General features: G+C 47.0%; 1 protein-coding gene across 1 annotated transcript; it reads right to left on the reverse strand.

Annotated features, from left to right (window-relative positions):
• Nucleotides 1-5,042: 5,042 nt before the first annotated feature.
• Nucleotides 5,043-21,854, reverse strand: LOC105027738 (sodium-dependent neutral amino acid transporter B(0)AT1-like). Its single transcript, XM_029122848.2, has 12 exons — nt 21,446-21,854; nt 11,060-11,200; nt 9,922-10,059; nt 9,626-9,807; nt 9,344-9,454; nt 8,872-8,984; nt 8,537-8,665; nt 8,183-8,339; nt 7,810-8,014; nt 6,952-7,111; nt 6,197-6,359; nt 5,043-5,662 (listed from the first exon to the last, which is right to left on the reverse strand). The coding sequence occupies exons 1-12, from the start codon at nt 21,645-21,647 to the stop codon at nt 5,474-5,476; spliced, it is 1,890 nt and encodes a 629-aa protein (XP_028978681.1). The 5' UTR covers nt 21,648-21,854; the 3' UTR covers nt 5,043-5,473.
• Between the last annotated feature and the right edge of the window lie 126 nt (nt 21,855-21,980).

Below are 21,980 nucleotides of genomic sequence, written 5' to 3' on the forward strand. Positions count from 1 at the left end.
CCTGGGAGCCGCAGCCAGCGCCCCCTGCTGCCTGGGAGCCGCAGCCAGCGCCCCCTGCTGCCTGGGAGCCGCAGCCAGCGCCCCCTGCTGCCTGGGAGCCGCAGCCAGCGCCGCTAGCACCCCCTGCTGCTTGGGAGCCGCAGCCAGCGCCGCTAGCACCCCCTGCTGCTTGGGAACCGCAGCCAGCGCCCCCCGCTGCCTGGGAGCCGCCGCCAGCGCTGCAGCCAGCGCCGCCAGCGCCCCCCGCTGCCTGGGAGCCGCAGCCAGCGCCCCCTGCTGCCTGGGAGCCGCAGCCAGCGCCGCCAGCGTCCCCTGCTGCCTGGGAGCCGCAGCCAGCGCCACCAGCACCCCCCGCTGCTTGGGAGCCGCAGCCAGCGCCCCCCGCTGCCTGGGAGCCGCAGCCAGCGCCCCCCGCTGCCTGGGAGCCGCAGCCAGCGCCGCCAGCGCCCCCTGCTGCCTGGGAGCCGCAGCCAGCGCCACCAGCACCCCCTGCTGCTTGGGAGCCGCAGCCAGCGCCCCCCGCTGCCTGGGAGCCGCAGCCAGCGCCCCCTGCTGCCCGGGAGCCGCAACCAGCGCCCCCCGCTGCCCAGTGGCCGCAGCCGCCAGCTCCTCCCGCTGCCCAGTGGCCGCAGCCGCCAGCTCCTCCCGCTGCCCAGTGGCCTCAGCCGCCAGCTCCTCCCGCTGCCCAGTGGTCTCAGCCGCCAGCTCCTCCCGCTGCCCAGTGGCCTCAGCCGCCAGCTCCACCCGCTGCCCAGTGGCCTCAGCCGCCAGCTCCTCCCGCTGCCCTGTTTTCGCCGCCGCCAGGACCCGCCGTGGACTGGCCGCCGCCCGGGCCCGCGGATGACTGGCCGCCGCCGCCCGGGCCCGCGGATGACTGGCCGCCGCCGCCCGGGCCCGCGGATGACTGGCCGCCGCCGCCCGGGCCCGCGGATGACTGGCCGCCGCCGCCCGGGCCCGCGGATGACTGGCCGCCGCCGCCCGGGCCCGCGGATGACTGGCCGCCGCCGCCCGAGCCAGCGGTTGACTGGCCGCCCGAGGCCGCGGATGACTGGCCGCCGCCGCCCGAGGCCGCGGTTGACTGGCCGCCGCCGCCCGAGCCCGCGGTTGACTGGCCGCCTTGTCCCGCAGCGCCTTCACCTGCCCAGGAGCCCCCCCATCATCCCACGGCGCCCTCGCCTGTCCCGGCCTCAGCGGCGCCCTCGCCTGTCCCGGCCTCAGCGGCGCCCTCGCCGGTCCCGGTCTCAGCGGCGCCCTCGCCTGTCCCGGCTCCCCCGTCTCCTGCTCCCCCGCCGGCCGTCAACCCTCCGCCGGCTCCCCCGGCTCCTGTTCCTCCGCCGGCTGCCGACCTGCCGCCGGCTGCCGACCTGCCACCGGCTCCTATTCCCCCGCCGGCTCCCCCGTCTCCTATTCCTCTGCCGGCTCCTGTTCCTCCACCGGCTCCCCTGTCTCCTATTCCTCCGCCGGCTCCCCCGGCTCCTACTCCTCCGCCGGCTCTCCCGCCGGCTCCGGACCCTCCGCCGGCTCCCCCGGCTCCTGCTCCTCCACCGGCTCCTATTCCCCCGCCGGCTCCCCCGTCTCCTATTCCTCCGCCGGCTTCCCCGGCTCCTACTCCTCCGCCGGCTCCCCCGGCTCCTACTCCTCCGCCGGCTCCCCCGGCTCCTACTCCTCCGCCGGCTCTTCCGCTGGCTCCGGACCCACCGCCGGCCCTTCCGCCGGCTCCGGACCCTCCGCCGGCTCCCCCGGCTCCTTCTCCTCCACCGGCTCCTACTCCTCCACCGGCTCTTCCGCCGGCTCCTGACCCTCCACCGGTTTCCCCGTCTCCTACTCCTCCGCCGGCTCTTCCGCAGGCTCCTGACCCTCCGCCGGCTCCGCCGGCTCCCCCGGCTCCTACTCCTCCGCCGGCTATTCCGCCGGCTCCGGACCCTCCGCCGGCTCCCCCGGCTCCTGCTCCTCCACCGGCTCCTATTCCCCCGCCGACTCCCCCATCTCCTGCTCCTCCGCCGGCTCCTACTCCTCCGCCGGCTCTTCCCCCGGCTCCGGACCCTCCGCCGCCTCCCCCGGCTCCTGCTCCTCCGCCGGCTCCTATTCCCCCGCCGGCTCCCCCGTCTCCTGCTCCTCCGCCGGCTCTTCCGCCGGCTCCTGACCCTCCGCCGGTTTCCCCGTCTCCTGTTCCTCCACCGGCTCCCCCGGCTCCTGCTCCTCCGCCGGCTGTCGACCCTCTGCCGGCTCCCCCGGCTCCTGCTCCTCCGCCAGCTGTCGACCCGCCGCCGGCTCTCCTGCCGGCTCCTGTCCCTCCGCCGGCTCTCCCGTCTCTTGAACCTCTGCCTCCCCGGCCTGTCCCTGCGGCTCCGCCTCCCCGGCCTGTGCCGGCGGCTCCGGGCGCTGAGCCTCCGCCGGTCCGTGTGTGGTCGTCCCGGTCTTGCGGTCGGGAGCCCGCGCCTTTGGGGGGGGGTACTGTCACGTCCCGGCTGTGCCCCTAGCCATCTCTGCGCTGGGCTCGGGGCATAGCCGGGACAGGACAGGAGGTGGCATTTAGCCACCTCTACTCCTTTTTTTGGTTTCCCCAATTGGAGGCAGGTGTTAGTTATTTCCTCCAATTGGGGACCCTATTTAAGTTTAGTTTGTTAGGCCCCAAGGCGTGGTTCATTTTGGTTTTGTGTATCCTGTGTAAGGAAGACCCACGTCACTGGTTGCTGCCTTTTTGTTTGTTGGAGTCCTTCTTTCTTTTGTTTGATTAAACATGGATTACCTTCCCTACCTCTACTCTGCGCCTGTGTCCTTTCCACCCCACGACCGTGACAACTCAACTACACTTTGACAATTAAGAATTTATTCTCCTTCACCTTTCAAACAATTACATTATTGACCCACCCTGATCGAATGTACAGATAGCTGTCTGTACTTTTCTACGCTTTCTTTTTGTTAGCAGTGTAACGAGATGGATTCTCCACAAGGTATGTGTACACAGCCCCAAAGTTCAGCTCCGGCAGAGCTGTCGCTGTTTTTACCTATGTAAATAAAGCAGCGGATGCTGTATACGGGTCACAAGAGCCTAAGTCTTGCTGTTTGTTTGCATACCTTTGTTTTTCATTTTTTGTGAGGTGATATAAACACTAATGAGCTGTAAAAGTAGAAAATCTGACCAGCTTGTGCAGTAGCTCCAGAAAATTCCCAGGTTTTAACAATGTTTTGCCTGTCAGAGCAATCACATGACTGAAAACTATGAATTGCAATGAATGATCACATTATGTTTTGGTCTCACGCACACAGATCTAATAAATATATGTACACAGATCTAATAAATATATGTACACAGATCTACAATATAGAATGAGACCTCCAGACTTCCACAAAGCCCAAAGATAATAATCAGGTCAGTTTTGTGTACCTTTTCTATATTTTATTGGCAGAAAATTGGTGTATCAAAAACAAAATGACACTATTCAGAAAAAAGCCTCAAGCTTTTAAATGGCCAGTGTGTTTATTAAGACATTAACAAATTTAACAGTTTGACCATCAGAAACAATGTGCTTGGTAAAGTAATATACAGTAGAAGATGAAATATTTTTGGTTGATGTTTCTAAAACTATGTGTAAATATATATGGACATATTTACCAGTTTAAAATTTAAACCATACATGCTTTTTACATTGATTTTTATATTAATTTATTTTTGGGAATTGATTGACATCAACCAGCTGGTCAATAAATACTGGTGGTTAGTTTGACAATACTTGTATTGTGTACCAGATCATATGGTTGAATTCATTTTATCGGGCACAATAATTCCAGGTGAAAGTCAAAGGCCATAGCTTTTTGAAGACTTTCTAAATGATGAAGTGAAACAGTGAAAAACAAGTTGAATGTGTTGTCAGATTAAAAGGTTACAGGAATACTTAGTATTCAAGTATAAACATAATGTATATTCTACACAGTATCCTTCACTAGAATTTTGTGGTGTTCTGTGGAAGATAAAGCCTTACTTCTGAAAAAGCTCAAAGACTTTGAAGAAAAAGTAAGTTTCACTCACAATTAATATATATTGGGGAGAACAAGTATTTGATACACTGCCAATGTTGCAGGTTTTCCTACTTACAAAGCATGTAGAGGTCTGTAATTTGTACATAGGTACACTTCAACTGTGAGAGTTAACAAAAATTGGCAGCCCAGAACTACACGGCAGGACCTGGTCAATGACCACGCAAGGTCCCCCTGCTCAAGCCAGCGCATGTCCAGGCCCGTCTGAAGTTTGCCAATGACTATCTGGATTATCCAGAGGAGGAATGGGAGAAGGTCATGTGGTCTGATGAGACAAAAATATAGCTTTTTTGGTCTAAACTCCACTCGCCGTGTTTGGAGGAAGAAGAAGGATGATTACAACCCCAAGAACACTATCCCAACGTGAAGCATGGAGGTGGAAACATCATTCTTTGGGGATGCTTTTCTGCAAAGGGGACAGGATGACTGCACCGTATTGAGGGGAGGATAGATGGGGCCATGTATCGTGAGATCTTGGCCAACAACCTCCTTCCCTCAGTAAGAGCATTGAAGATGGGTTGTGGCTGGGCCTTCCAGCATGACAATGACCCGAAACACACAGCCAGGGCAACTAAGGAGTGGCTCCGTAAGAAGCATCTCAAGGTCCTGGAGTGGCCTTGGCAGTCTCCAGACCTGAACCAATAGAAAAATCTTTAGAGGGAGCTGAAAGTCCGTATTGCCCAGCGATAGCCCCAAAACCTGAAGGATCTGGAGAAGGTCTGTATGGAGAAGTGGGCCAAAATCTTTGCTGCAGTGTGTGCAAACCTGGTCAAGAACTACAGCAAACGTCTGATCTCTGTAATTGGAAACAAAGGTTTCTGTACCAGATATTAAGTTCAGCTTTTCTGATCAAATACTTATGCCATGCAATAAAATGCTAATTAATTACTTTAAAATCATACAATGTTTTAGATTCCGTCACTTACAGTTGAAGAGTACATATGATAACAATTACAGACTTCTACATGCTTTGTAAGTGGGAAAACCTGCAAAATCAGCAGTGTTTCAAATACATGTTCTCCCCACTGTATATTAAATGTTTTAATATTTATAATTTTTACACATTTAAAAACATTTATGATCAATATTGTGGAAATCGTGGAAATAATGGAAGTGTTTTTACATGGACCTGCATTTAAAGACCTCAGCCAGATAAGGTGGGTGTTTTGTTGTGTCTGGCTACATGACTTGTGGACACAATCAGCCAAATACTCTGAAATGAAATGAAACTTTGACTGCCTGGATGAAGCTTCCAATATGAAAGTGGAAAATTAGATCAACATGCTAAAAAACGAAATATCCCTTCAAGTTATTCAACTTCATGAGTTGGCTGGATGAAATAATTTATATTTATAAATAATTTTTATGAATCCTTCTGTTCTGCTCAGTTGTCCCATGCTATGATGGTGGCATGGCGTTCTAAAACATTCTTGCTTCATATAGTAACTTTGGCAGAGACAGTGTCAATTTCTGCTCTATAGCTGTTTTTCCTGCAGCAGGACTTCCTGATGAATTTGAATATGGCCACTCCAGGTACCATGAGGGCGGGGACTCCAGCCAGGATGAAGATGATGATGTAGATCCACTGAGGATACTCTAACACCTCCAGGGCAGGGAAGTCTGGCTGCAGAAACACAGAGACAGAAGGTCAATGAGAACACAATCAAGATGCAAACCTTTGCCTAATCGTATCCAAATGTATTGAAAAAATATATATACACATACAACATGTTCACACAAAACAAATTAATACATACAACATGTTCAATGAGCTGAAGTTATCCAAATATGATATTTATGTTCAGTATAGTTTGAGAGTGTTTTCACATTAGCAAGAGGTCACCATGACATTGGAATGTTGAAGCCTGGTTGAACACATCCAACTTATTTGAAATAATAAATAATAAATAGAGTCCTCATGTGAATTAGTATCTATTGCCTTTATTCAGTACTTTTTTGAAGCGCGTTTGGCAGCTTTTTACTACCTTGTTCCTGGAGATTTTAACCCTTCTGTTCCTCACTCAGAATCTTCCTTTTCAACTTTTTTTCCCCGGAGATGTTTGTATATGTGGTGTGTGTTGGTCTGTGTGCTGTTCTTTACCAGAAAGTACAAAGCTGTGCAAAAGGGTTCTGATTTGAATTCAGTCAAGGAACTTACCGAGCTTGGATTCCAGGTGATGTATGTAGAAGTGGAGCTGATATTGGTGATGAGGTAGAAAACAAAGATGAGAAAGACGATCAGCGGGCTGACAAACCTCCAGGTCACCTGCCAGAAGATGTTGGGCTTGTGTCCGATCATGAACTCAATGTCTTTGTTAAACCTAAACAAGAAAACAATTTAATCAGCCTCAAACCTCCACAACTGAGACACGTTATATTATGCACCATATCTATCCAGCACACAACATCAACAGGTCTCCAGTCAGAGTTAATACATTACACAGGGAACCATTACTGTATTTGTGCCATTAAGGACTCGCTGGGACACTCAGGGGAAATGAAAGGTATTATTTGACATAATAAAGGCTCTTGCTTTGACAGTGCTTGATTTTGGGTACATATGTATTGGCTTAATATTACTTATTTCCCACCGCTTTTTAAAATCAGAAATAAAAAAAGGTTTTTAAATGAATATGCATAGTTTTGCCTCTGTCTAGTGGATGGCTGTATCATTACAGACTTGCAAAAAGATGTCACAGTAGGCAGCTGGAGAGCTCAAATGTCTTTTCTCATCAACAGGGTTAGAAAATGCCCCATATGATGATTAAGGAGTTCACAAATGTGATACTTAATCCCATAAAGCTGAATAGATTGGGAGATTTAGCTTGTTAAGTAGTCAATCTGTCACCTTTGCAATCATTAAGATGAACTATATTCAGGTACCTGCCACCAGAGAGCACTTCTACCACTCACCTGTCTATGCCATAGATGTAGACCACAGCTACCATCTCACAGAAGGCGATGATGAGGAGAGGGATGGAGCCAGCGAATTTGTCGAAAAGAGCCAGCCAGTAGTTCCCAGACTGCTGGGTAAATATCAGGGCGATGGTGAAGGACACCAAACAGACGATGCCTGAAACAGAGGACAGAAACCTTCAATGTTTTCTTCAGTTTACTGACCAATCAGCCGTCACACTCTGCACGTGCGACAGAACAAGGCAGTTCCTCCTTTAGTAAAGCCCATATTAATGTGATGACAACAATATCACAACTGTAGCTACTTTTACAGTAGTTGCATGTAGTGTTGAAGTTAGTAAGCTAGTCAACTTCTCTTTTTTTAATATGGTGGCAGTAAAATGTCAGAAACATGGCTTTACTTGACAAAATCAATCAATATATCTTCACTCAGGAAAGTAAATCCCATTTAATGACATGGTCACTCCCACTACGGACATGGTCACTCCCACTACAGACATGGTCACTCCCAGTAAGGCCATGGTCACTCCCATTATGGACATGGTCACTCCCACTACGGACATGGTCACTCCCAGTAAGGCCATGGTCACTCCCACTACGGACATGGTCACTCCCACTACGGACATGGTCACTCCTAGTAAGGCCATGGTCACTCCCACTACGGACATGGTCACTCCCACTACGGACATGGTCACTCCCACTACGGACATGGTCACTCCCACTACGGACATGGTCACTCCCACTAAAGCTTATCAGGTTAACTGATTCAGGTTAACTGATTCAGGTTAACTGATTTAGGATAACTTATTCAGGTTAACTGATTAAGGTTTAATGATTCCAAAGAGAAATATTTACCAGTGTACACCTCCTTAGGCCACCTTTTGGGGAAGATATTGAGGTTCTGCAGGGGTACCACCGTCCCTTCAATACTCCCAAACATGGTGGACAGCCCCAGACAGAAGAGCATGATGAAGAAAAGGACGGACCAGATTGGAGAGATTGGCATCTTGGAGATGGCCTCGGTGAAGACGATGAATGCAAGACCAGTCCCTTCTACACCCTGGAAGAAGCACCAAGCATAAAGAATTTCTCCATGTTGGAGTGTTTGATAACTGTAACGTTCTAGTGACAAATGTACAGTAATTGCACATTTTGTGCTAATATGGGGCCAACTGAAATGAAAGAATGCTTTTAAAGTCTGGTGACAGTATGTCTAACATTTCAATACCTGACTGAGGAATGTTTGCAAGTCACAGGTCTTGAGGTTTAGACCATTGATGATCTCTGGAAAGGTGCCATTTAAATTCTGTAGGGATTGTTCATAATTGTTTTCTGTAATATTTCCTTCAGGAAGGTTGAATGCATTCAGCAGGGTCAAGATGTTTCTGGATGGGATAACAGTGTGAAACAGATGGTATTTGCAGAACTATTTTAGCTTATTGATAAAACACAAAACACACACCCACCACGTGGTGCCTTTATCTAGCAATGCACAGTGATTCATATTATTACACCAATCATCATCTGGAGACATTTCTGTCCGCCACTTCAGTGTCCAGTGTAGCCTGAATAAAACACAAACCCTCCAAGACAGGCGTCAAACTTCTCAGTGGCCATGAAGCCGATGATGGAGTAGATGACTGTGGCGGCGTAGATGGACGTGAGGCCGTTGATGATGGAGATGATGACTGCATCCTGCTCACAGTTGTTGCTGGAGAAACAGAAGAGTCACTGAAGAGTCCAGATGGATCTGTCTTTGGGATGCCCACACACTGGCTTTTTCCCAAGTGGCACCCTCTTTCTTAGCAAGTGCGCTAATATTGACCAGGGCTCAAAGAGCTACGTAGTAGTGGGTAAAGGGTGTCATGTGGAAGACAGGTGTTGGGGAATACTGTGGTTACAGTTGGAGATACATACTGCACCGAGTTGTAGCTGGAGAAGGAGATGAGCCCTCCGAAGGCCAAGGAGAAGGAATAGAACACCTGGGCCCCTGCATCCAGCCAGGTGGACGGGTTCAGCAACTCGGTCAACTGTCAGAAGATAATGATCAATGTACACAGAACTGGATCCTCATTTGACCCATCGGCTAACAGCCAGGAAATAATCCTGTAAATGATTACATGGATAATAATGAATGACTAAGAACAATATATATATGTATATATATATATATATTTATTTTATTTAATATGCAAAACTATCCAATTAATAAAACAGTTTGCACTAAAAGCTAGCATTTCCTACAGTGCAATACAATTACTGGAACAAAAGGAATATTATTTTAAGAAAGAGGAATTTCTCATATAGACGAAAGACATCTCCGGCCGGCAGATATGTAAAATAGATTATATTTTGTGTTTGACTGTTACTCTAAGAAAGCAATGCTCACATCTGGAGTGAAGAGGAATATGATTCCATCCACAGAACCTTTGAGAGTCAATCCTCTGATCAGGAAGATGGTGAGGACAACATAGGGTAATGTAGATGTTATGTACACAGCCTGAGAAGAGAGAGCAAAACTAGCTAGTAATGGAAATTCAGGGGGGATTTTGCAATATGGGTTAGATTCCTAGCCACTATATATTAGTGAAAGGGACATGTGTATTAGATGATTGTATTTATTTACTATGTCAATTTCTGGATTGGACCTGAGGAGACCGCGGTACCGTACCTTGCCAGTGGTCTCGATTCCCCGGAGACAACAGACGAACAAAAGCAGCCAGGCACACAGTAGACACAACACCATCCACCACTGCAGTCCCCCAGAGTCCCCGATGGACGTGGAGGAATTCAAGGTGTCCCTGTACCAGAAGTAATCCACTGGGGAACTCCGGGCGCACTCTGAAACTACACCTACAGGGGTGACACACATGGTTAAAACAGACGGTCAGACAAACCAAGCTCCTTCACACTATCGAGGTCGGATAAAAACACTCTAATAAACGTGTTTGCAGAGGCGTGACTTGCCGGTCAGGTTGGCGTTGACAGGACATTGGCTCCAGGGCAGAGGGTCCTGGAAGGAGTTGAAGAAGTACCACATGACCCAGGCGATTATAGTGTTGTAGTACATCCCAACCAGAAAGGAGACGAACAAGGAGGCGACGCCTGAAAGACACAAGCTGGCACATCTCAATGTGTTTTAACCACATGTACATCAGGCCATGTGGGGGTGAGTTTCAAATGGGGACCCATTACCTCATTTAGAGCACTACGCTTGGCCTGTGCAGCCTGTGTGGTGGGAGTAGGGGCTAATGGGGAGTCCATTTCATATAGGGGCTAATGGGGAGTCCATTTCATATAGGGGCTAATGGGGAGTCCATTTCATATAGGGGCTAATGGGGAGTTAATTTCATATAGGGGCTAATGGGGAGTCCATTTCATATAGGGGCTAATGGGGAGTCCATTTCATATAGGGGCTAATGGGGAGTTCATTTCATATAGGGGCTAATGGGGAGTCCATTTCATATAGGGGCTAATGGGGAGTCCATTTCATATAGGGGCTAATGGGGAGTCCATTTCATATAGGGGCTAATGGGGAGGCCATTTCATATAGGGGCTAATGGGGAGTCTAATTCATATAGGGGCAAATGGGGAGTCCATTTCATATAGGGGCAAATGGGTGGTCCATTTCATATAGGGGCAAATGGGGAGTCCATTTCATATAGGGGCTAATGGGGAGTCCATTTCATATAGGGGCTAATGGGGAGTCCATTTGTTATTGGGGCTAATGGGGAGTCCATTTCATATAGGGGCTAATGGGGAGTCCATTTGTTATTGGGGCTAATGGGGAGTCCATTTCATATAGGGGCTAATGGGGAGTCCATTTGTTATTGGGGCTAATGGGGAGTCCATTTCATATAGGGGCTAATGGGGAGTCCATTTGTTATTGGGGCTAATGGGGAGTCCATTTCATATTAGTTATTAGGGCTAATAGGGAGTGCATCTTTCTTCCTGTTCATGTCTTTTACACTTATATGATCTGATCCATATCAGATCCCATTGCATCTTTTAATTGTTTACATTGCTGTTACCCAATCCTAATGTGGACAAGATCAGAAGAAAGTAGATATTCTAGAACAAGGTGCAAGCGGGGCTTTAGACTCACCAACACCAGTCAGATATGGGTTAATGGCCGTCCACACACCAACACTGCCGCTCCTGAGGCGCTGTCCGATAGCAAACTCCAGGTGGAGCAGTGGAATCCCCTCCAGAACCAGCAGGATCAGGAATGGAATCATAAACGCTCCTGCAAGAGGTGGTGAAGAATGTGAGACCAGGAGACATCAGAGGCCACATTAACATAAAGGCCTAATCACGTGTGCTAAAGTCAATTCCTCTGACTGTCAATGCCATGTTTGTCAGACACCTGAGACCAAGCCATTCACAGATGCCAAAGACCAACTTTATACGGTGAAGGCTCCACTGAGCCCGAGCAGCGATCAGCATGGTACAACACTGTGAAACGTTCAGATAGACAGGTTTTGTGGAACCGACATGCCTCACTGACAGGTTCAATAGACATATAGATAGTTAGAGAATGGAAGTCCCCATTGACGGAATCTTCTGTTTTAATGTAGTTGTTGGCTGATTCCTCCAATAACCTGGTTTGGCGAAGGCTGACCACTTCCAATGACCTGGTTTGGTGTAATCTATGTACTGCTCTCTTGTAAATTATTAATTTGCTAGAAACTTTATGACTAGGGAATGAGGGTGGAATATAATTGAAGGAGGATTCACTGTTTTTACAAGTGACCTCTTCACTTTTTCTGTGCTTCCCCCCAAACTTCTTTTTTGACTTTGTGATTTGTTACAGAGAAAATTATCTGTGAGTAATGTGTCCGTGGATAAAGTGTCTGTGGATAATGTGTCTGTGAATAATGTGTCTGTGAATAATGTGTCTGTGGATAATGTGTCTGTGAATAATGTCTGCAGGTGTTATTTTAAATGATGCCTACTGGACCATAAAAACATATTTTTGCCAGACTGTGTAAAGCTCAGCCAGCAAGAAAAGTAAATGAGTGAGTGAATGAATGCCTGACTGACCTTTGTAAGTAGAGACACAGACCTTTACGCAGAGGACCGGTGTTTGAGCCTCACCGCCGTCAAAGCACATTATGCATTAGGATTTGTTCAGGGTCTACAAAAACTGACCACAACCATCAGAAGCTATGTAATATTAAGCCTGAAATAAAAAAATTACTGTCATATTCCGACTATTTCTGGTGGATTTTATGGAGTACGCATCGGTGCTTTTTGGGGTAATATAGGCTAGATCACATCCCCCTGGTCAGTAAAAGAGGAGGGGTTTCCACGATTCTCTCATCTTATAACTTGATGAAAAAGTCAGTTATCATCACCTATTTTGATTGTTATTGTATCAATGTTACTCACAAATGAAAGAAAAAATAGCATTGTTGTACCATGAAATTAAATAATTTTGGCAGTGTAAAGTTTATCTTCAGTCTCGCTAGCAATGGCTCAAGTACTAAGTTAGTAGATACCAGTAAGTCTATTACTGGCTAATAAGCTGTTAAAAGGTCCAGTGGCAAAAGCCATAAAGTTCATAGATGCTATTTGTGGTGGAAGCAAACTTAATAAGAAACGTTAGTCAGTTGAACACAGTGCTTAGTGGTGTCTGGCAAAATAGTAAAACTTGGCGTGATTTTAATGCGCGACAAAATGATCTAACGCAATACCGACACACATACATCTAGCTTGGTGGCCTAGTGGTTAAAGACACAGCCTTTCACACGGCATACGTCTAGCTTGGTGGCCTAGTGGTTAAAGACACAGCCTTTCACACGGCATACGTCTAGCTTGGTGGCCTAGTGGTTAAAGACACAGCCTTTCACACGGCATACGTCTAGCTTGGTGGCCTAGTGGTTAAAGACACAGCCTTTCACACGGCATACGTCTAGCTTGGTGGCCTAGTGGTTAAAGACACAGCCTTTCACACGGCATACGTCTAGCTTGGTGGCCTAGTGGTTAAAGACACAGCCTTTCACACGGCATACGTCTAGCTTGGTGGCCTAGTGGTTAAAGACACAGCCTTTCACACGGCATACGTCTAGCTTGGTGGCCTAGTGGTTAAAGACACAACCTTTCACACGGCATACATCTAGCTTGGTGGCCTAGTGGTTAAAGACACAACTTTTCACACGGCAGACCCTTCTAATCATGGGCTGCCTGAACTAGGCTTGCCTGGTGCTTTTTCTTGTTATATGAGCTGTTTGCATCTACAGCAATGTGGACTGATGGGACATAAAATACAACTAAGAGACATTATCCAGAATGAGCTTCTGATATAATATGAGTTGGTTTGGAGACACACTTTCCTGATGCATTGAAGTCATTGGTAAGTGATGAGTCACCCTGTAATTTTTTTTTTATAACTACATTTTAAAAATATAGAAATATGAAAACAGTTTGGGGATCAACCAGAAATACAGAATGGAATTTGGAAATAATATGAATTATCTAATCAACAGCCAGTGATAAGTCATGTACATGTACTATGTGATTGACAGGTACCTTTTTATGTCAATAATCCTGCCAGATATGGACCACCATTCTACTTAGATTGCACAAAGCATCTGAAAATCTATCAAACTGACAATCTATAATTCTGCTCTGCAAATACTACAACCTCTACCACTAAGGAAATTCATTTGAAAGACATATTTTCAACATCTTTAAAACTTGCTTTCAACCACTTTTCAACGACTGTTGCTTAAAATAACGAAGGAGAGAACTTTGCCTGTGGAGAAGATTTCAGCAAGTGAATAGTAAACAAATAAGATCCATCTCAATAAACAGACTCTAAATGACCCTCCTTAGGACTCTCTTTAAACAGACTCTAAATAACCCTCCTTAGGACTCTCAATAAACAGACTCTAAATAACCTTCCTTAGGACTCTCTTTAAACAGACTGTGTGTCACAAATGCCTCCTTTCCCTTTCTAGAACATTACTTTTGACCATGGCCCCTAGGGAATACCAGAGGGCTCTGGTCCCAACTAGTGCACTTTAAAAAGAACAACAGGATCCGCTACTATTTAGTTCACAGAACATATCAATGATTTGCTGATTAGAGATCCAGGTTAATCTTCAGGCCTAAAGTCCACTCCCACACAGAGACAATCCATGTGACTGAGTTCTGAAAACAATTGATAAAGGAGGAGGAGGAATTTGAGAACTATGTGAGTCCATTTCACACTAACAAGAGTTATCAGGATTACATTTCAATTTCAATAACTTAAAGATAATATGTAGATGCACTTTTCTATTTCCATTTGCATTGGGAAAGTGTGGCATCAACATGACTCAGAGATCTGCAGAAAACATTGGAGGGTGGCGTTGGACAGCAAAGTGTTTGTTTGGCTGGTCAGTTTTTGGTCTAGTTATTTCCATGAATTAAAATTAGATTTCAATAGAACAAGTGGCCAGAAACATTAAATACGTAATATATCCAAAGAATATTGAAAATGACTGCAATTTCTGGTCATTGTCTTTAGGTGGTTTGCCAGCCAGGTAACAGCCAGGTAATGGCCAGGTAATGGCCAGGTAACAGCCAGGTAACGGCCAGGTAGGGAATCTATTTCACAGAAAGATTATCTGTCCTAAGAAATAATGTTATTTAAGGAACACCATTTGGGTTTCAACATTTTAAGAAAGATACACATCAAATTGCACATTTAGACAAGTTAAATCATTTGATTGTTTGATTCATCAACTATGTTTATTGGCAGGAAAAAACAGACTGATACAGAACTGATATTGATACAATCGGAAAAAGAAATAATTAGTTGGCTGGATTTATCATAACACCATTGACTCTCACTCTTGCTGTTTGAAACGTGTATATCAATGTAGAAAGTGAAATGAATAAAACGTCCATAGTTGGGGTTCGACAGCCTAGAACACTGAAAACACACAGCCAACATTCTCAGCATGACTCATGACAAATTTGTACTTGATTTGCCATTCCCACAAGCCCTGCCAACTGAACTTTGACAGCATACAATCTGCTAGGTGTCCTTTCTAAGCAAACACACGCATGGGTGTTTCTCACCAGGCAGGATCTCCACAGTTGTAAACTGTGTTACAAGATACTGTGAACTATCTCCTCTCAGTGACCTCATACTGACTAGGTCAAACACTGAAGATCATCTATCGTAGATACAAAATCTTTCCAATCAGATTAACTGGACGATGGGTGTGATTGAAAAAATGTCCAAGGTAGCTCCCACTATTCAGTGCCATTTCTGTCCTCAGGGAAATATCAGGGAAATGTAAATTATAAACTTTTTTAAATATTAGGGCAGGTTTCCTTTATTCTTTAGAGATTTATAATTCTTTGAATCGTATTTTTCAATGAATGTGGGTGATTTTACCTAAGGTATTACTCATTAACTTAGATTTAAGACATAAAATGATAGAATATTATGTCTTTCTTTGTTATTTTGTTGTCCAAGTTAAAATCTTGCTCATCAAAAATTCGTTTTAACATGAATATGGTATTAAGTGATCTTATATTTGACACACTGTTTCCCTGTTATCACATAGTGTAAGGACTGCAGTCAGACCCTGGATCACCTGAACACAGCACACTCCCTGGATCACCTGAACACAGCACACTGCCTGGATCACCTGAACACAGCACACTGCCTGGATCACCTGAACACAGCACACTCCCTGGATCATCTGAACACAGCACACTCCCTGGATCACCTGAACACAGCACACTGCCTGGATCACCTGAACACAGCACACTGCCTGGATCACCTGAACGCAGCACACTCCCTGGATCACCTGAACACAGCACACTGCCTGGATCACCTGAACACAGCACACTCCCTGGATCACCTGAACACAGCACACTGCCTGGATCACCTGAACACAGCACACTGCCTGGATCAACTGAACACAGCACACTCCCTGGATCACCTGAACACAGCACACTCCCTGGATCATCTGAAGACAGCACACTCCCTGGATCATCTGAACACAGCACACTGCCTGGATCACCTGAACACAGCACCCTCCCTAGATCCTCTGAACACAGCAAACACCCTAGATCACCTGAACACAGCACACTGCCTGGATCCTCTGAACACAGCACACTCCCTAGATCCTCTGAACACAGCAGACACCCTAGATCACCTGAACACAGCACACTCCCTGGATCCTCTGAACACAGCACACTCCCTGGATCCTCTGAACACAGCACACTCCCTAGATCCTCTGAACACAGCAGACACCCTAGATCACCTGAACACAAATTCTAAACACCTGTGCACACACTCTTGTTCCTATGCACCAACCTTCCCATTTCAGTTCATTCCCCTATTAGATTATGAGGTATTTTTCAGTGTTAGATTATCCAGTTACAATCATTAACCTGCTTGACAACGTCTGCTTGACAACGTCTGCTTGACAACGTCTGTTTGACAACGTCTGCTTGACAACGTCTGCTTGACAACGTCTGTTTGACAACGTCTGCTTGACAACGTCTGCTTGACAACATCTGTTTGACAACGTCTGTTTGACAACGTCTGTTTGACAACGTCTGCTTGACAACGTCTGTTTGACAACGTCTGCTTGACAACGTCTGTTTGACAACGTCTGTTTGACAACGTCTGCTTGACAACGTCTGTTTGACAACGTCTGCTTGACAACGTCTGTTTGACAACGTTTGTTTGACAACGTCTGCTCCCTTTGTTACTGCTCTCTGCTGAATGACCACCTGTTTAAGAAGAATGAATGTCTCTTACTGACTGACTGACTGTCTACCCCTTGTTAAATAGCGTAGTGGTTAGAGAAGCGGATTTGTGAACTGTAGGGCACGAGTTTGTATCTCCTCACAGGTGAAGTGAAGTACGCTTTGTGAATTATTCCGTATTGACGACAACTTCGCTGGCTGAAACTTTGTACGGTTATATTGTGACTGTTTCTGGCATGGAATAGTTCATCTTCAGTCTCGCTAGCAATTGCTCAATTCTTATGATTATTCATAAGAAGTTAGTAGATACCAGTAAGCCTATTAATGCCTAATAAGCTGTTCAAACAGCCAGTGGCAAAAGCTAACAGCTCATAGATGATATTTCTGGTGGAGGTAAACTTAATAAGAAACATTAGTCAGTTTAACACAGTGCTCAATAGTGTTTAGCAACTGGTGAAATGCGTAATGCTGTGGTGTTATGGTTAAACACAGTACCTCTCACGTGGAAGGCTCAAGTTCAAATATATTGTGAACAACATGAAAGGAAATAGCTTTGTCAGACTCGCTAGCATTTGTTCAATTCCTATGACTATTCCAGTAAGTTAGTAGATACTGGTAAAGACTATTACTGCCTAATAAGCTGTTCAAACGGCCAGTGGCAAAAGAGGATTTGTTCAGCATAGAGGCTATACTGACACGTGTGGTGTAGTGGTTAGTGACACAGCCTTTCACGTGAGATGAACCGTGTTCGAATCTCAAGAGGACAACACTTTCTATTGTGGTCCAGCTGAACTAGGCTTGCCTGGAGGTCTGTAGGGCACTGCATAGTGGGAATGACCCTCACAGTCTAACATCTTTCTGCATGAAGACGTTTTCACCTACATAATGTGACCCTCTGACCCCATATGAAACCTGGAGATTAGCAATATCCAAAGGGTATCTTTTTATCACTAGTTATCTCCAGTTATGACAGTACCAGCCATCACATGAAGGTGGGGCCACTGCTGCTGATTATAACACACTGATGTAGGAAAAGGTTGGTTGAATCTGGTGTTGGGAAGTTTCAGGATAAGTGCAGGCTTTCGTTCCAACCCAGCACCAACACGGCCAATGCAGCCAATCAACTGTGGTCATTACTAAATATGTTTATAATCAGGTGTGTGGTTGAGCCTGGCTTTGACACAACCTGCACACCAGTAGGCTTTCAAAGACTGGAGTACCCAAATCATGGTCGACATTTGGAGGAATGTAGATTATTTTCTCTAACGTTTGTTCACTGAACTACCAGTCTATTATGAGGTGTCCAGTTCATTACAGCACATGAAAAAGAAAAGTAACAAAACATTCAGCGACTCTAAAACAAAAACAAACATTTCTTATTGTAGTCTACCCTGTTTCAGAGTTCCTTCCTAATGTATATGACCCTGGGTCACCCATAATATCCTCAGCGTGAGTCAGTGCTTCGTCAGTCTGAAAAGATACTCCAGCATTTGCTGATAATTGTTATTATTGCTAATATTTAACCCAAATCAACCTTCAGTAGTGATGGGGTTTACCCTTTTTCATGCTCTGTGTTTATGGGAGTATTTTACAGACAATGTTCCCTATCTTTTCTCCCTGAGAGAAAAAAAACGGTAGCCAAATTAAAAACAAGATCTGCAATTTCATACACTTCTAGATAATCTTCTTAGCTTGAAGCTGTGGTAATAATCTATAAAAGAATATGTGGCTTTAGCCTTTAACTGATGAAAGCTAATGTATGAAATTCTGGGAGTAAATACTATCAGTGTGATTGGACAAGGAAGTAGGTATGTGTTACAAATTATCAGGATCAATGGGTCGTGAGATTTTCACTCTTTCCCTAGGGGTTTGAGGGGGTCAAATTGACCTGTCTGTAATATTAGTGAGGTCATCATCTCACAATCCCAAATCTACAACTCTGTAAATGTACAACAACAAGTGTTCGTTTATGCAACGTAAGCCTTTTAATAATCTCTAGGTGATTGGCATTAATCAGTCAAAACAGGCTACATTTTATATACTCCATAAATCTAGTTATCGCCACAATTCAAACACCAGCATTAATCACACCGTCACAGTTATCAAGATTGTTGCTTCAGAAGAATTATATAAATAACTAATAGGCAGTTGTTTACGCCTGTCCTCTGTTACACATATACAAGGTGTTTTATATACAACTGGATATTAGACTGTCCCAGAGACAGAGTTGTTTAGAAGCTATTTACCATGACTGTACAGCTCCCTTTGTTCTCCTACTGCATCCTCTGTTCTCCTACTGCTCCCTCTCTTCTCCACTGCGCCCTCTGTTCTCCTACTGCACCCTCTGTTCTCCTACTGTGCCCTCTGTTCTCCTACTGCGCCCTCTGTTCTCCTACTGCGCCCTCTGTTCTCCTACTGCGCCCTCTGTTCTCCTACTGCACCCGCTGTTCTCCTACTGCTCCCTCTCTTCTCCTACTACGCCCTCTGATCTCCTACTGTGCCCTCTGTTCTTCTACTGCGTCCTCTGTTCTCCTACTGCGCCCTCTGTCCTCCTACTGCGCCCTCTGTTCTCCTACTGTGCCCTCTGTTCTCCTACTGCGCCCTCTGTTCTCCTACTGCGCCCTCTGTTCTCCTACTGCGCCCTCTGTTCTCCTACTGCACCCTCTGTTCTCCTACTGCGCCCTCTGTTCTCCTACTGCTCCCTCTGTTCTCCTACTACGCCATCTGAACTCCTACTGTGCCCTCTGTTCTTCTACTGCGTCCTCTGTTCTTCTACTGCGTCCTCTGTTCTCCTACTGTGCCCTCTGGTCTCTTACTGCGCCCTCTGTTCTCCTACTGTGCCCTCTGTTCTCCTACTGCGCCATCTGTTCTCCTACTACGCCCTCTGAACTCCTACTGTGCCCTCTGTTCTTCTACTGCGTCCTCTGTTCTCCTACTGTGCCCTCTGTTCTCCTACTGCGCCCTCTGTTCTCCTACTGTGCCCTCTGTTCTCCTACTGCGCCCTCTGTTCTCCTACTGCACCCGCTGTTCTCCTACTGCTCCCTCTTTTCTCCTACTGCGTCCTCTGTTCTCCTACTGTGCCCTCTGTTCTCCTACTGCGCCCTCTGTTCTCCTACTGTGCCCTCTGTCCTCCTACTGCTCCCTCTGTTCTCCTACTGTGCCCTCTGTTCTCCTACTGCGCCCTCTGTTCTCCTACTGCGCCTTCTGTTCTCCTACTGCGCCCTCTGTTCTCCTACTGCTCCCTCTGTTCTCCTACTGCTCCCTCTGTTCTCCTACTACGCCCTCTGAACTCCTACTGTGCCCTCTGTTCTCCTACTGCGCCATCTGAACTCCTACTGCACCCGCTGTTCTCCTACTGCTCCCTCTCTTCTCCTACTACGCCCTCTGAACTCCTACTGTGCCCTCTGTTCTTCTACTGCGTCCTCTGTTCTCCTACTGCGCCCTCTGTTCTCCTACTGTGCCCTCTGTTCTCCTACTGCGCCCTCTGTTCTCCTACTGCACCCGCTGTTCTCCTACTGCTCCCTCTTTTCTCCTACTGCGTCCTCTGTTCTCCTACTGTGCCCTCTGTTCTCCTACTGTGCCCTCTGTCCTCCTCCTGCGCCCTCTGTTCTCCTACTGTGCCCTCTGTTCTCCTACTGCGCCCTCTGTTCTCCTACTGCGCCCTCTGTTCTCCTACTGCGCCCTCTGTTCTCCTACTGCTCCCTCTGTTCTCCTACTGCTCCCTCTGTTCTCCTACTACGCCCTCTGAACTCCTACTGTGCCCTCTGTTCTTCTACTGCGTCCTCTGTTCTCCTACTGCGCCCTCTGTTCTCCAACTGCGCTCTCTGTTCTCCTACGGCGCCCTCTGTTCTCCTACTGCACCCTCTGTTCTCCTACTGTGCCCTCTGTTCTCCTACTGTGCCCTCTGTTCTCCTACTGCGCCCTCTGTTCTCCTACTGCGCCCTCTGTTCTCCTACTGCGCCTTCTGTTCTCCTACTGCGCCCTCTGTTCTTCCACTGCGCCCTCTGTTCTCCTACTGCACCCTCTGTTCTCCTACTGCGCCCTCTGTTCTTCTACTGCACCCTCTGTTCTCCTACTGCGCCCTCTGTTCTCCTACTACGCCCTCTGTTCTTCTACTGCGCCCTCTGTTCTCCTACTGCGCCCATTGTTCTTCTACTGCGCCCTCTGTTCTCCTACTGCGCCCTCTGTTCTCCTACTGCTCCCTCTGTTCTCCTACTGCTCCCTCTGTTCTCCTACTACGCCCTCTGTTCTCCTACTGCGCCCTCTGTTCTCCTACTGCGCCCTCTGTTCTCCTTCTGCATCCCCTGTTCTCCAACTGCTCCCTCTATTCTCCTACTGCGTCCTGTGTGTTGCTACTGCTCCCTCTGTTCTCCTTCTGCATCCCCTGTTTTCCTACTGCACCCTCTGTTCTCCTTCTGTGCCCTACTGAGTCAGCCTGTTAACCTGTTTGCTCTCCACCTTGCATTGGTGTGGTTGCTGATGTCATCCATAACTAACACAATGTGAGCCTTTTCACTTTTATTTAGAATGTTTATGACTGAATAAATTTTTTTGTTGAAACATTAGAGGTTACTCATCAATATACGGCACGATATTTTTTAAAGGCATGTTAGGTGTAAATAAATTAAAGCAGTTTAGATTTTTTAAATCCATAAAAGCAGTTATTGTCCATTTCAATTTAAAACTCTGAAACTAATCACACTGAGTTTTATGAATAATTCTAATATATAATCACATTTTTTTTAAAGGAAACCTGGACATCTGAACCTACCTCCCCCATGACTCTGACACAGGTAAGGGAACCTCCACACATTCCCCAGACCCACACAGAAACCCACACAGGTCAGCATGTACTGGGCTTTGTTGTCCCACTTGGGCCTGTCCCCGGCCTCCTCCACCTCCAACTTCTCCAGCTCCTGGTGGGACGGGATCCTTTCATCCAGACCTGGGTTAGGCAGCTTAGGGAACCTCATGGTGGTGGGCTGGTTGTAGTGGTCAGGAGATCAGTATGAGATCTTGCTTCCACCTAAAGCAATCAGTTAAGATCCACTAACGATTTGCTCCTCCCACAATGGAAGGTTGGTTGTTCTTCAGCCAAAGGCCGGTAGTCTTCATTCAGATAGTTAAATATAGTACTTAATATCTTGATGTCTCTCATTCTCCTCCCCCCTTTCCCCCATTTTCTCCATTCCCCTCTCTATTCTCTCTCCCCAACTCTCTTTTGTCCCCGTCCCTCCCTCTCTGTCTTCCCCTCCGTCCCTCCCTCTCTGTCTTCCCCTCGCTCTCTCCCTCTCTCTCTCCCCCTC

This window comes from Esox lucius, chromosome 10 (assembly GCF_011004845.1).
Source record: "Esox lucius isolate fEsoLuc1 chromosome 10, fEsoLuc1.pri, whole genome shotgun sequence".
NCBI lineage: Eukaryota > Metazoa > Chordata > Actinopteri > Esociformes > Esocidae > Esox > Esox lucius.